Source organism: Aulonocara stuartgranti (genome assembly GCF_965226115.1).
Source record: "Aulonocara stuartgranti genome assembly, chromosome: 12".
NCBI classification, from domain to species: Eukaryota; Metazoa; Chordata; class Actinopteri; order Cichliformes; family Cichlidae; genus Aulonocara; species Aulonocara stuartgranti.
This window is the reverse complement of record NC_138948.1, coordinates 36,825,153-36,837,261: the sequence shown is the minus strand read 5'-3', so window position 1 is coordinate 36,837,261 and position 12,109 is coordinate 36,825,153. Positions and strand designations below refer to the sequence as shown.

The window sequence follows — 12,109 nt, the reverse complement described above, 5'->3', positions numbered from 1 at the left end:
AAAATGCACCACCTGGATAGTAACACAATCACTCGATGAGACACACTCGACTGCAACAGGAAATAAGAGACTGATGTGTGTAAACCCCATTGGTTAACTTACCAACAGCCAAACATAGAGTTCGACATGCTGAAGACTTGTTTGACTCTGGTAAGCTCTCACACAAGCATGAACATGTCAGTTAGATGTCCCTGCGCGTTTATTACACTTTGAGAAAACAAAGCAGAAAAACAGGGATTACAGTGAGAATTACAAGTACGGATCTGCTCCGAGGCCACTGGAAGCTGCATGAGTGAGTGGGACACACACACACACAGTGAAACAAAAATGATCAGTGATGCCTCTGACATTATTGCACGAGTCTTGTTTTCTTCATCCGTGGGTCCTTTTTACTCAAATATGATAAATTATCCTCACCACACACACATGCATACACAGTGATGTTCTCGCTCTCAGGTATCCCTCTGCACACAGACCAGCTGAAAAAAAGGATTTTTTAAAATCCAAATGGCAGTTTTGATGAAGTATTTCTTTTCAGTTGTACACGCAACAAGAACAACATCTGAAGTTTGGGAATTGTTGCCTTGGCTTCAGTAAATCTCATTAACATAGTTAAAACGTAAATGAGATGACTTTTCACGCAAAAGATGTAAAAGTAATTTAATGTCGAAATACTCATTGCACTCTGATTGTCACGTTTTGACATATGGATATGTTGACTCAGCAAAGGTAATATTAATGGCAAATGTTTTGCCTCATTACTTGCAAGTTTAATGAAGCCTTACTAAGCTTTTGTGCTTTTTTGTGTTGTACCCAGAGGTTTCAACACAGCTGTTACATAAACTGCTTGAGGTCCTAATTAGTGCTGTGAGCAAAATGGTGCCAAACCATATTTTAAAAAGTAACTTTATTCTAAAGAAAATAAGAGTACAAGTACTTTTTTCCCTCATCAATCTGAACTTATTTTGCTGTTTCTTTAGAAGTAATGTTATTTCTGACTGAATCCTATTTTAAGATCATCCAAATACTTTAGTAGGCATTGTAATCCTACTGCAGCGTATTTAAATCTTTTAGCCTACTTCACTTTGTCAGACAGAGAATGTTATGTGATTTATTGGCTGGTGAAACTCAGCTTTACAAACAGTGTGCTTAATTACAGTTAACAAGGAAGGCAATTACTTTTTCACACCAGGTAGGTTTGGACAGCTTTTATAATTTAAAACCTGCATTTTGTCTGCATTTTACTTGTGTTGATATTAAAATGTTCTCAATGATGATGAGGAGGAGGAAATATACAGAAAACTAAGAAAAATCGAAGGGAGTCTGTTTACTGTCCACATGGGTCACACTTATTGCTTATCTGGGGAGCTGAGCTGAGAGATCAGAGTCACAGTATCTGTAAATACACATTATACTACAAGTGTTTCCAGGATTGTTTTTAAGGGCTTGTACATCACAAACATGAGACATGAGGGCACAGGAAATAAGAATATTTGTTTAAATACACTGAGGACAGTTTTGAGGCATGAAGAAGGTTCGGCCCTGTGCTCTCATATCAGTGTATGTCATTAAAATAAGCTGCACAAGAGTTTAAACATTGTTTAGTATTGAATAACCATTTTGCAAAGAGAAAACATTTAAGCATCAAAATACACTTTAGGAGTGAAAGTACTCATCATTGATGGAGATTATTTTAATCATTTGTATGCTGCTTGGTACTTTTATCTACAAGTACAAAATGCAACATTTGCAAACAGCATGAAATAGCCTAATAAAGTATACTGCAAGTGCAGAGTACATTCAAATATCAAAGTATATGTACGAAGTTACATTGCTACCCATGATGTCAGTGGCACTTGGCACTGTGAGATTACAGTACTGCAGTGCAGGGGCACTGGGAGAGACCGATCAATGCATTACAGTCAAAGCACAAAACAAATACCCTACAAAAGTCAGTGAAGTGTTGATTTTTTAAATTGCAATCACATCATGATCTAAAGAAACAAATCTGAAACAAAATAACTGACTTCTATCATTCTGGAAAGGGTCGCATTGAAGGTGTTCATGAATCAACAATAAGAAAGAGACTTGACAAAAATGGCATCCATAGAGCCACAGAGAGCTCCAAGGGAAAACCACTGCTCACCAAAAAGAACAACAAGGCTCATCTTATGTCTGTGAAGGTTCTCAGTCATCCAGGTCATCGTAGTCAAAGGAGCTTGCAAAGAAAAACGTCTGGACTTCTTTTGGCACAGAAAAGAAGATCAGACACCAGCGAGGGAGGATAAGAAGGACAGACGCAACAACATTGTCTTGTATCAGAGAAACTCAGGAGAGTTTTCTCCAAGCATGACATCCCAGTGTATTTCAGACCCAGCAACACACTCAGACAGAAACTGGTTCACCCGAAAGACAAAACGCCAAAACACAAACTTAACAATGTGGTGTATGCTGTACAGTGCAGCGAGGAATGCTCAGACCTCTACATCGGAGAGACCAAACAGCCACTTCACAAGCGCATGGCACAACACAGAAGAGCCACCTCCACAGGACAAGACTCAGCAGTCCATCTGCATCTAAAGGTCAAAGGTCACTCTTTTGAGGATGCCAATGTTCACATTTTGGACAGAGAGGACAGATGGTTTGAAAGAGGAGTGAAAGAAGCATCTATGTCCACTGTGAGCGACCATCTTTGAACAGAGGCGGGGTTTACGACACCAACTCTCTGCCATCTATAATCCAGTTTTGAGATCCCTCCCAGACGCCTTAACACCCACTCACATCCTGGGCCATCTGACCTCAGGAATTCACATGATAAGGTGGGGCCAGGTTTCACAATGAACACACCCGAAACTCTGGCTGATTGGGACCCACGCCCAGTTTCCCACCTTGGCTCAGGCGATTAGAGGATCATCAGGGGGTCCTTTCGTCCCTCTGTGGGGGGAAACTCCCACTAGGTTTATATCTGGGACTCTCCACCATTTGACCTTAGAACTGAAGAAGCTTCTCGGATGAGAGGTGAAACGTCTTGAAGCAACTTAAAGAAGTCCAGACGCTTTTCTTTGCAAGCTCCTTTGACAAGGCTCATCTTACATTTGCCAAAAATATCTTGCTGATCTCCAAGATTTGGGGAAAATATCATGTAGACTGATGAGGCAAAAGTTATAAAAAGAACCGTCAGCAGTTCATCCATGCACGGTGCTGACACTGTCATAGTCTGGAGCTGCTTCACTGTTTCAGGATGACTTGCCATCATTTATGGAACCATGAAATTTGCTCTCAATCCGAAAATCCTGAAGGAAAATGTCCAGCTATCAGTTCACGTCCTTAAACTCAGGGCGCACTCGAGTTATTCAGCAGGGCAGTGATTCAAAACACACCAGCAAGTGCACTCCTGAATCACTCAAAAAGGACGAAGAAGAAGGGTTTAGAGTAGCCTAGTCCTAAAAGAAATGGCTTGTATTTGTATAGCGCTGTACTTAATCCCTAAGGACCCCAAAGCGCTTTACATACTCTTATATTATAACATTATAACACAAATAACACAGAATAATAGGAAGCAGTCCAAACAAATATCAGACTTCTGAAAGCTGCAAATAAATGGTTTAATCAGTTTAAGAAAAGACTGCAGAACACATTCTGTATAAAGCAGTGTTCATGTCTGTCTGCCTTCAGACAGAGCACACGGTGTTATTCTGTCTGTACTGTCCAGGATTCTACATTTTACCACGATGTTGACAATATTTCCCCAGCTGGAAATATGCACCGTTTTTGTTCCCCTCATTGTTTTTCCATTAGGTTACCTGGCAATTCCCTACTGACTCTCACATCCTCTACACACTATCATGTGTCCCTGACATGTGTTACTAATAAAAGCAGGTCCGTTGTCAACAGAAGATGCAAAGCATACTTTTTCACACTAAGACTAGAAATTGGAACAAGTTTCTCCATGTGTTTACAGCTGACGCAGTTCAGAGTAGACTACTTCTCTCCAACATTATTTTAATATAAATGAATCCACCGGACAGAAAGATGATTTTGGCCCCTCACAGCATTTTAAAATGTTACTAGCTATGCTGGATTATGTCTTGAGTACTGGACCAAATAGTGGCATAACAGGACAAAACAGGAACTCTTTGAATTCACAAGTAATATCTGCTAATACACACACACTGCATCTCCTTCTTTGTGTAGTTTGTCATCTGCAAAAGGACATGTCTCTTCTTTCATAGTGAAAGAGCAAATGTTTTTCAGGCCACACGGGTTTCATTAAGTCACCATTGAAGCTCCTGCTCACTAAACATAGCATGTATATAAAAAAATCTAGCTTTCAGGTCTGAAACGCGACGCCAAACATGATGGCTTCTTTGGTTACAGTGTTGCCTGAGACCTTAGTGCACTTTTCTGATAAATTTAAGGTTGTTTTATGTCACGTAAAACACCATGAAATTAATTTAGTACATTTTGGTCCTTTTAGAATCAGAAAGAGGGCTAAGATGACACACTGTCGGGTGGCCCTGTGTTATGGCTGAAAATTTAGCACCATATGTGTCTGCAGTATTTCTTAGTTTCATTCTCTGCATATCAGTGTGGTGGCAGTAAAAATGTCCAGCTCCATGCTCAATGCAACTTTCCAGCATTCATCCATTACACAGGTCAGCAGGCAATAATCATCACAGGTACTTCTCTGTTAGTTATTTTCACAATGATTTCAAACCTGTACTTAGTTTTTCTCCAGGACATCTAGTTCTTCTGATGAACTTTTTTATACATTTTGTGTTTGTTGACCACTATTTTTGGACCAGAAGTCAAAGCGTACAGCACAAAAGGAAATGAAGACTTATTGGTAAAAGCGGTCTGCTGTTTGCATGGGTATGTAAGGACGATGGTTTTCGACTATGCATGTAAGCAACCAAGCTTTAAGCTTGAAAAGCATTCAAGTGGCTCTGTGAAAACTTAATCAGCTGCATACTGGGAAGTAAACAGAAAATGTGCTGCTGCATGTCACTGAAAACCCATTTCCTACATTCACATTTGAAAAGTCTGTGAATGGTGAGTAACAAAGGAGAGCGTTTCCAACATGATATTCAGCTAACAGATGGTTGCTACCGGGGTTTCTGGAATGAAACTATGCTGAATGCTTTACTGTGACAATCCAGATCTAATATGGTACAAAATAAAATCATGCTCCATGCCTTTCTTGACATGACTGGAAAATAATAAAGGCACATGTAGAATCTGCACCAAAAAAATGTAGGAAAGTGTGTTTAGGTCACTTGCAAAAACTTTTTATGTTGCTTTGTGTTATGTGCTGTGCTTTGAAAAGCACCAACAAGGCACTGCATTCTGTTGCTTTTCAGAGCTTACAAGACATATGCCTGTATTTTATTTAGCAGACTTCAGTCACTTGGCTACAGCGTCAAATGTACATGGAAGAAGCAAGTAGTAAGGCTAAATCAGAATCAGAATACTTTATTAATCCCGAGGGAAATTGAAGCCATCAGGAGTTGCTACAAATTGCAGTTCCTCTAACGAACACTTGAAGCTAATTCCAAAAGAATGTTAATGTCAATAGAATCTTACATAGTAACTTTACTGCATTAAATGGTGTGTGTCCAGCTTGGTGCAGAAAATAGATTCAAACCCTAGAGATAGTTTTCCCCTTCCTTGCTACTATATGGTGGATGAAAGTATATTTTAACATTCATCCACACATCCACGTCCACATCTGGCTGCTTGACTGACAGCATCCCAACAGGCAGCCGTAGCAAATCAATGTGTACTAGGCCTCACTTTCTCTACCAGAAGAGAAAAAAAAGAGTCAAAATTTTGATATTAAAGTTGAAAATCTATTTTGAGAAAAAAAAAAGTGTGTAAAAAATGAAAAATGTGTAAAAATGTGGAGATTACAGTTGTTGTTTCAAGACAAACTGCTACAGTTGCTACACTTTCTGAGCTGTTGAAATCCTTCTTCAGAATCAGTTTTAGCAACAAGAAAGTATTTAAACATATTGTGGTGATGAGTATAGGAGTATATAAATGGTTACATCCTCGTGCAGTAAAGTGGATTTATGATGTATCACAAGACAGATCCGAGACGACAATCTACACAATCAACACAAGGCTTTTGTAGAGAACAGCGGAGACAGTTTGTCTTGGTTAAATTCTCAAAATCCTTTTTTTAAGAGTCACAAAACAGACAGAAACACAAGACAATAAATATACTTTGTATATGAAGCACCCCTCATAAAATCAGCAATAAGAAATTCATCCTCTGTGTGTGGAAACGGAGGTCTCGGGCTCATGTGGTCTGATGAAACTGCAGATTGCAAAAAAGTAAAAGAGTTCACAATTCACATTAGTTTCTGTTACAACTGCTTTTTCATTGCATGTGAAAAGCTGCATACTGCAGAGGCATAAGCGTTACTGTGCACTCCTGACACTTTTTCTTTGGTCGAGTTTCTAAATGTGTTTTAATGAAGAACTCTATTAGAACGTAAACAGAAGGAAGATTTGATTAACTATTTATCAGTTATATGGCAGCAGTCTTATCGTTGTATAGATCCATTCACTGAAAAATCTAAAGAGAGCTGAAACAGAAAAAAAGGCTGCTTTGACTGACGGGCATCCCAACAGGCAGCTGGCAGTTTCACGTCATCTACACAAGGCACATTTAAGGAAATTGTTACTTTGAGTCCTGACATAGCTGGCAGGAAAAAAAAGCTGCTGTCAGTAGTTGTCACTGTAGAGCTCCGCCCCTAACAACTCTACATGCTGACACGCCTCAAGAGAGGCAGTCATTGTGTTACTGGATACAAATTACTGAGGATAACTTCAGCTCTGGTAAGATCTTTAAAACAATTGCAATTACAAGAAAGTACAAGACTTACATATTTTACTTTGCTTTTGCTTTAAAGCATGTGGTTCATTCATATATATGCGTCACATATGTATGATTGTAGCCAATGAAATCTTTCACATTTTCATGTAAGCTTAGAAATAACAAGAAACTGTGAGAAATTACACAAGTACAGTTCTAACTGTAAAAGTAAAAGAACATTAATATTTCAGACTGTGGACTAATGAGCAAGAAGATGTACTTTAGTGCTCCTCCGAACCAAAGGTCAAATTTCCTTGAGTTAAGGAGATGAAACTGATTTTATCAACTCATTGTTCCAAAAAACACTCTTAAATGTAAACAGTTATCGTGGACAGTATGGCATCTAAAAGTGTCAGAAGAGCTGTTAGTTTGATCTTAGACACAAGGTTGGTAAGAGTTAAGCACGTGAAGCTGTAAAACTCTTTGTGGAAACTGAATCAGTTGCATCAAATGCAGGAACAGGCAGACCAAAGGTGAGCTCACTATTGGAAGATCAGTTCAGTGAGAGATAGAAAAGATACAGATACAGGATTTGATTCCACAAAAAAGCACAGGTCCTATCAACAGGTGGTGTTCTTAGAGGAAAGTCTTCAAAACACTGTTCAGAAAGATAAAGCAGGACAAATGGCTCATGCAGACAAAGACATCCAAACATTTTACAAGAAGAAGCAGCAGCTCAAGATTCAAAACTGCATATAGGTTAATAGAATTCTTCCAAAAATTCTTGGATCCAGATCTCTAAAATCTCTGAAATCACAGGCATCATGAATTCTACTAACAGACATGATTTTTACATTACCTCTACCAGGGAGGTTAAAGTCTGAAGACAGAAGAAGACAAACATAACTGCATGTCACCTGACCTTAGCTCCACTGAACACTGACGCTGTTAGGAAAGCTGCCACATCACGCTGGGATGATGTCTGAGTCACCAGAATCTGGAATCCATGCAGCTCTTCACTCATTACTACAGCACATAGGATAGTGCAATTCAAAATGTTCAGACAGGATCATAGAAAGCCTGACAGTAAGAAAGTACCAAGCAGTTAATAAGCCTATTTAAGCCTGATGCATACAGGAGACATTTATTTATTTGTGAATAACAAATAAGAAAAAACGCAGACTGTTGTACTCAGACAGGCAGTTTCAAAGCTGAGCCTGAAGTCATATCAGCATGGGCAACAAGGGAAACTGCTTCAATCTCAAACTGTGCTGAGATTGAAGCAGATTGAAGAGAATGTGGCCGGATTTCTTAAAAGTTGTTCATTATTCATTCAGCATTATGAATAAATAATGAAAAAGAGTGCAAGGGCAATAATATAGAAAAGATTCAGTAAGAATAAACAGATCAAAGGAAAAAAGAATGAATAAAGTGAGATTAACATGAGGCACTGAAACTGAATCTGTTGAGTACTTTGCTCTTACTTTTCTGAAGTGGATTGTTTGAATGGTTTCAAGGTGAACCATGCTGCTGTGCAGTTTTACCACAGTAAAATGTCAGGAAGCCTTGTTTTGGGGAAGCAAGATGATGGACACGGATGTGTAGGTGTGTTTATAAAGGAAAAACAAACACACACTTCTCAGTTGCAGAACAGCATCAACAAAATGAAAGGATTTCTCTCCACGAGCTTTCTCTTTTTGGGAGGAATTGGCTAAACATACTGCCAATTCAGAGTTCAAACAAAGGCTTTGGGAGCCTGAAGTGACTGTCACTCACAGTCCTCAATAAACAGGAGCAGATGGCATTAAATGGTTAAAATAATAATCCAGAAGCAGGACAATAATACTAATATATTTGCATGCTGATTGGTCAGTTAAGGATTCCTAACAGCACACAACACTTCAATGGCATTTGATTACCCAGTTTATCTCAACTCTATTAAACAGATGGTAAAAATTGCCAGTAAAATGTTACCCCGTGTAATTTAAGGCCTCATTTATTTTCAGCAATCTCTTGATCAATCCCAAGGAGGGTTAGGGTTGCTTGCGTGAAAGGGTGAATGAGGCAAGTTGTGTAAAGTGCTCTGAGTGCTGGGTTAGAGTAGAAAAGAGGCACCGGTTCATTTACATTCAAATCAAATCAGCCAAATCCTCAACAAAATCTCAACTAATAAGCTTTTAAAAAAACAAGCAAACAAAAATCACCTAGAGAAGTGTGGTGGTTATGTAAGCCCCAATAAACCCCAAGCAAACACACAAGGTTACAAAAACTGAGATGTGCACAACTGGCCAAAACCATACCAAAATGTGACTTGCACCAGTATGTGTGTCATTTTGGGGCAAGAACAGTGAGTACAAAGGGCCCATTTATATTCACTGCTGCAACCTTGTGTCACAGTCACTTGTATTTAAAACCGCCATTGAGGTACAGGAGCCGCTGCAGTATTATCCTGAACAACAGGTGTCGACACTCAGACAATATTGTCACACAAACGCTGATGTAAAAGAGGAAGAAGTCAAAACCAGAAGCCAAGAATTTGTCATGTGTTTGTTTTTCACAAGGTCCAGAATTTTCAAACTGTTCCAACGTCTCCCTCTGTATGTCTGTATGTCTCTGCGCGGGAACATTAAACCGACACAACCATACACTTGCGTCTTGCCTTGGTCGCCACAGCTGAACAGCTTACAAAAAGATACACATGGTGTGACACCCACGACACAGGCAACGCAGTGAGCATAACTACCCATTACTCTCTTTGGAGCCAGCCTCAAGCGGTCAAACTACAGCTTTTGCCACATGACTGTGTTGTGATGATTGCTTTGTTTTCTCACAGGTGTAAGGAACTCAAAGATGCCTGGTGAAGTTCTCTCTCAGCTTGGGAATAACAGCAATGCTTCTGACCTTTGCCTGGCGGAGAGTCAGCATGTGTCCATCACCATCCTGCTCTGCCTGGTCTTCTTCATTGGCTTCCTCCTGAACACCTTCAGCCTGTGGGTGTTCTGCTGCCGGTTGCCCTGCTGGACGTCTGGAACCACGCTGCAGTTCCACCTGGCCCTCAGCGATGCCATCGCCACACCAGTCACTCCCATGATGGCAGTTTACTTTGCTATGGGTAACAACTGGCCATTCGGTCAGTTCCTGTGTCAACTCAAGATTGCCCTGCTGAGTTCACATTTCTATGGCAGTACCATTTTCCTCACTCTCATCAGCATTCATCGGTATGTGGCTGTTGTTCACTTCAACAGGAGCTCTTGTATAAAACGGAAGGAGTTTGTCAGGAAGCTCTGCGCTGGAGTTTGGTCTCTGCTACTGATCCAGGCTCTGATCTTTGCTTTTACTCTTCCTACCACCACAGAAGGGAAAAACAAACAATGTCTCTCCATTCATCAGACCAAACTGACAGAATCCTACTTTGTCATTAACTTTATCCTGTTTATCTTCGGGTTTTTACTCCCTTTCTTTGTGTCTGCTGCATGCTATAGCCGTCTAGCAAACACCTTAACTCGCTTAAACATTAGCACAGCTAAAGGTCTGAAAGTGAAGGTGAAATCTCAGAGGATGATAGGTGTGTGTCTGGTTATATTCGCTTTGTGCTTCCTGCCTCTGAATGTGGTACGGACTGTAGGAGTCATATTAAAAAAATACTACCCGCAACAATGCCATCTTCTCCTTCAGTTTGAGACAGCATATTACGCAACCTGGATTTTTGCGGGAGTAAACAGCTGCCTGGATCCACTGTTGTACTACTTCGGTTCGCAAAACTTTCGAGATACCTTCCAGTCTTTCAGGAAGGGGCAGGTAGACATTCAGAACAGAAGTGATTCAGAAATGACTGGAAATTTCTAACATGTGGATATGACATGGATATGACTGGTATCTGAGTCCCAAGATCCAGTGTTGGCGGAAGACTATGTTTGAAATTCCCATTTAGAAACAACACAGATGTTATATAGTTAGCTGGTTTACAGTGAAGATCTCTCTACGTACCCAAAATATTAACAGATATCACACAGTACCCATCTTTTAGCTATTATTTCACAACTATCTTATACACAAAACTATTTTCTGTATTTTTTCCTTTTCTATATATATTACTAGTAGTAATACGATGGCACCTATCCAAGATGGCGGCCAACCAAACCGGTTTGAGAACCGGTTTGACCGGTTTCGTGCGTGTGCGCATGCGCGTTCAGTAATTCGATGGCACTAGTCCAAGATGGCGGCCAGCCAAACCGATTTGACCAGTTTCGTGTGTGTGTGCGCATGCGTGTTCAGGTGTTCTTACCCTCTGGGCGGGAACGACTCCTCCTAGTGGGAGGTGCTAGGTTGTATGGGTATAAAAGCGATCCTTTCACATTCTAAGAGCATCACCGCCACGGTCTGAGGAGCACCGACACATCGCGCTAAGGATCCCCGACGCATCGACCTAGAGCACCGACACATTGCGCTAAGGATCCCCGACGCATCGACCTAGAGCACCGACACATTGCGCTAAGGATCCCCGACGCATCGACCTAGAGCACCGACACATTGCGCTAAGGATACCCGACGCATCGACCTAGAGCACCGACACATCGCGCTCGCTAAGGATCCCCGACGCATCGACCTATGGAGCTCGGAATGACACCCAGCCAGGACATCGCCCATGCCATAGGCACTCTAGGTATGTCTTCAGGAGTATGCAGTCGGGGTCCTCAACGTAAAAAGCAACGCTGTGGAAATGACGCAGATGGAACTGTATTCAAGTTAGAATATCGAGGCGTCGAAGGGTATGTGTATGCCATTAAATATACCGAAGGGACAGTTGTGCTTAGTGTAGATTGTGGTGAGGGATTGTTTTGGGGGGAAGCCCAAGTCATGTCTACTAAAAACTGGAAGCTCTTCCGCACCGTAGTGTGTGCGGACCTGGACAATGTGGGTTTCCCAGAGCTGCTGTATGTTTCCCAGTGGAACAGTGCATCAGGCCCTGAGCTTTACAGGGTTGAGGCTGATCGTTTCAATCGCAACCCCGACGACTTTATTTTTCTCAGTGTATGTGATGACAGGGATAGTCTTATTGCTTCCAGAGGGCTTGAAAACTGGAGGTTAAATCCATACCCTCTAAACCTCGAAGAGCGCACAAGATGGTTTAAGGACTTGTTTTTTATACAGTGGTGCGACTGGAGAGGTTTGTCGCGTCTGTTTAGCCAGATTGATGACGCGATCAAGAAGGACAGACTCAACACTGCGTACGAGAGTATTAGAAAGCGCCTTGTTTTTGACGATCTGGCGAGTTGTCCGAAGACTGGT

At 41.0% G+C, this 12,109-nt stretch overlaps 1 protein-coding gene across 3 annotated transcripts; it reads left to right on the top strand.

The window, feature by feature from the left end:
* The first annotated feature begins 72 nt into the window (after positions 1-72).
* On the top strand, positions 73-10,865 carry LOC309719554 (P2Y purinoceptor 2-like). 3 transcript variants are annotated; one of them, XM_082555710.1, is made up of 2 exons: positions 73-292; positions 9,654-10,865. In XM_082555710.1, the coding sequence occupies exons 1-2, from the start codon at positions 289-291 to the stop codon at positions 10,664-10,666; spliced, it is 1,017 nt and encodes a 338-aa protein (XP_082411836.1). In that variant the 5' UTR covers positions 73-288; the 3' UTR covers positions 10,667-10,865. The 3 variants fall into 3 exon arrangements, with proteins under 3 accessions (XP_082411836.1, XP_082411837.1, XP_082411838.1); XM_082555711.1 differs by lacking the exon at positions 73-292 and adding an exon at positions 6,815-6,843; XM_082555712.1 differs by lacking the exon at positions 73-292 and adding an exon at positions 9,448-9,549.
* Positions 10,866-12,109: the final 1,244 nt, after the last annotated feature.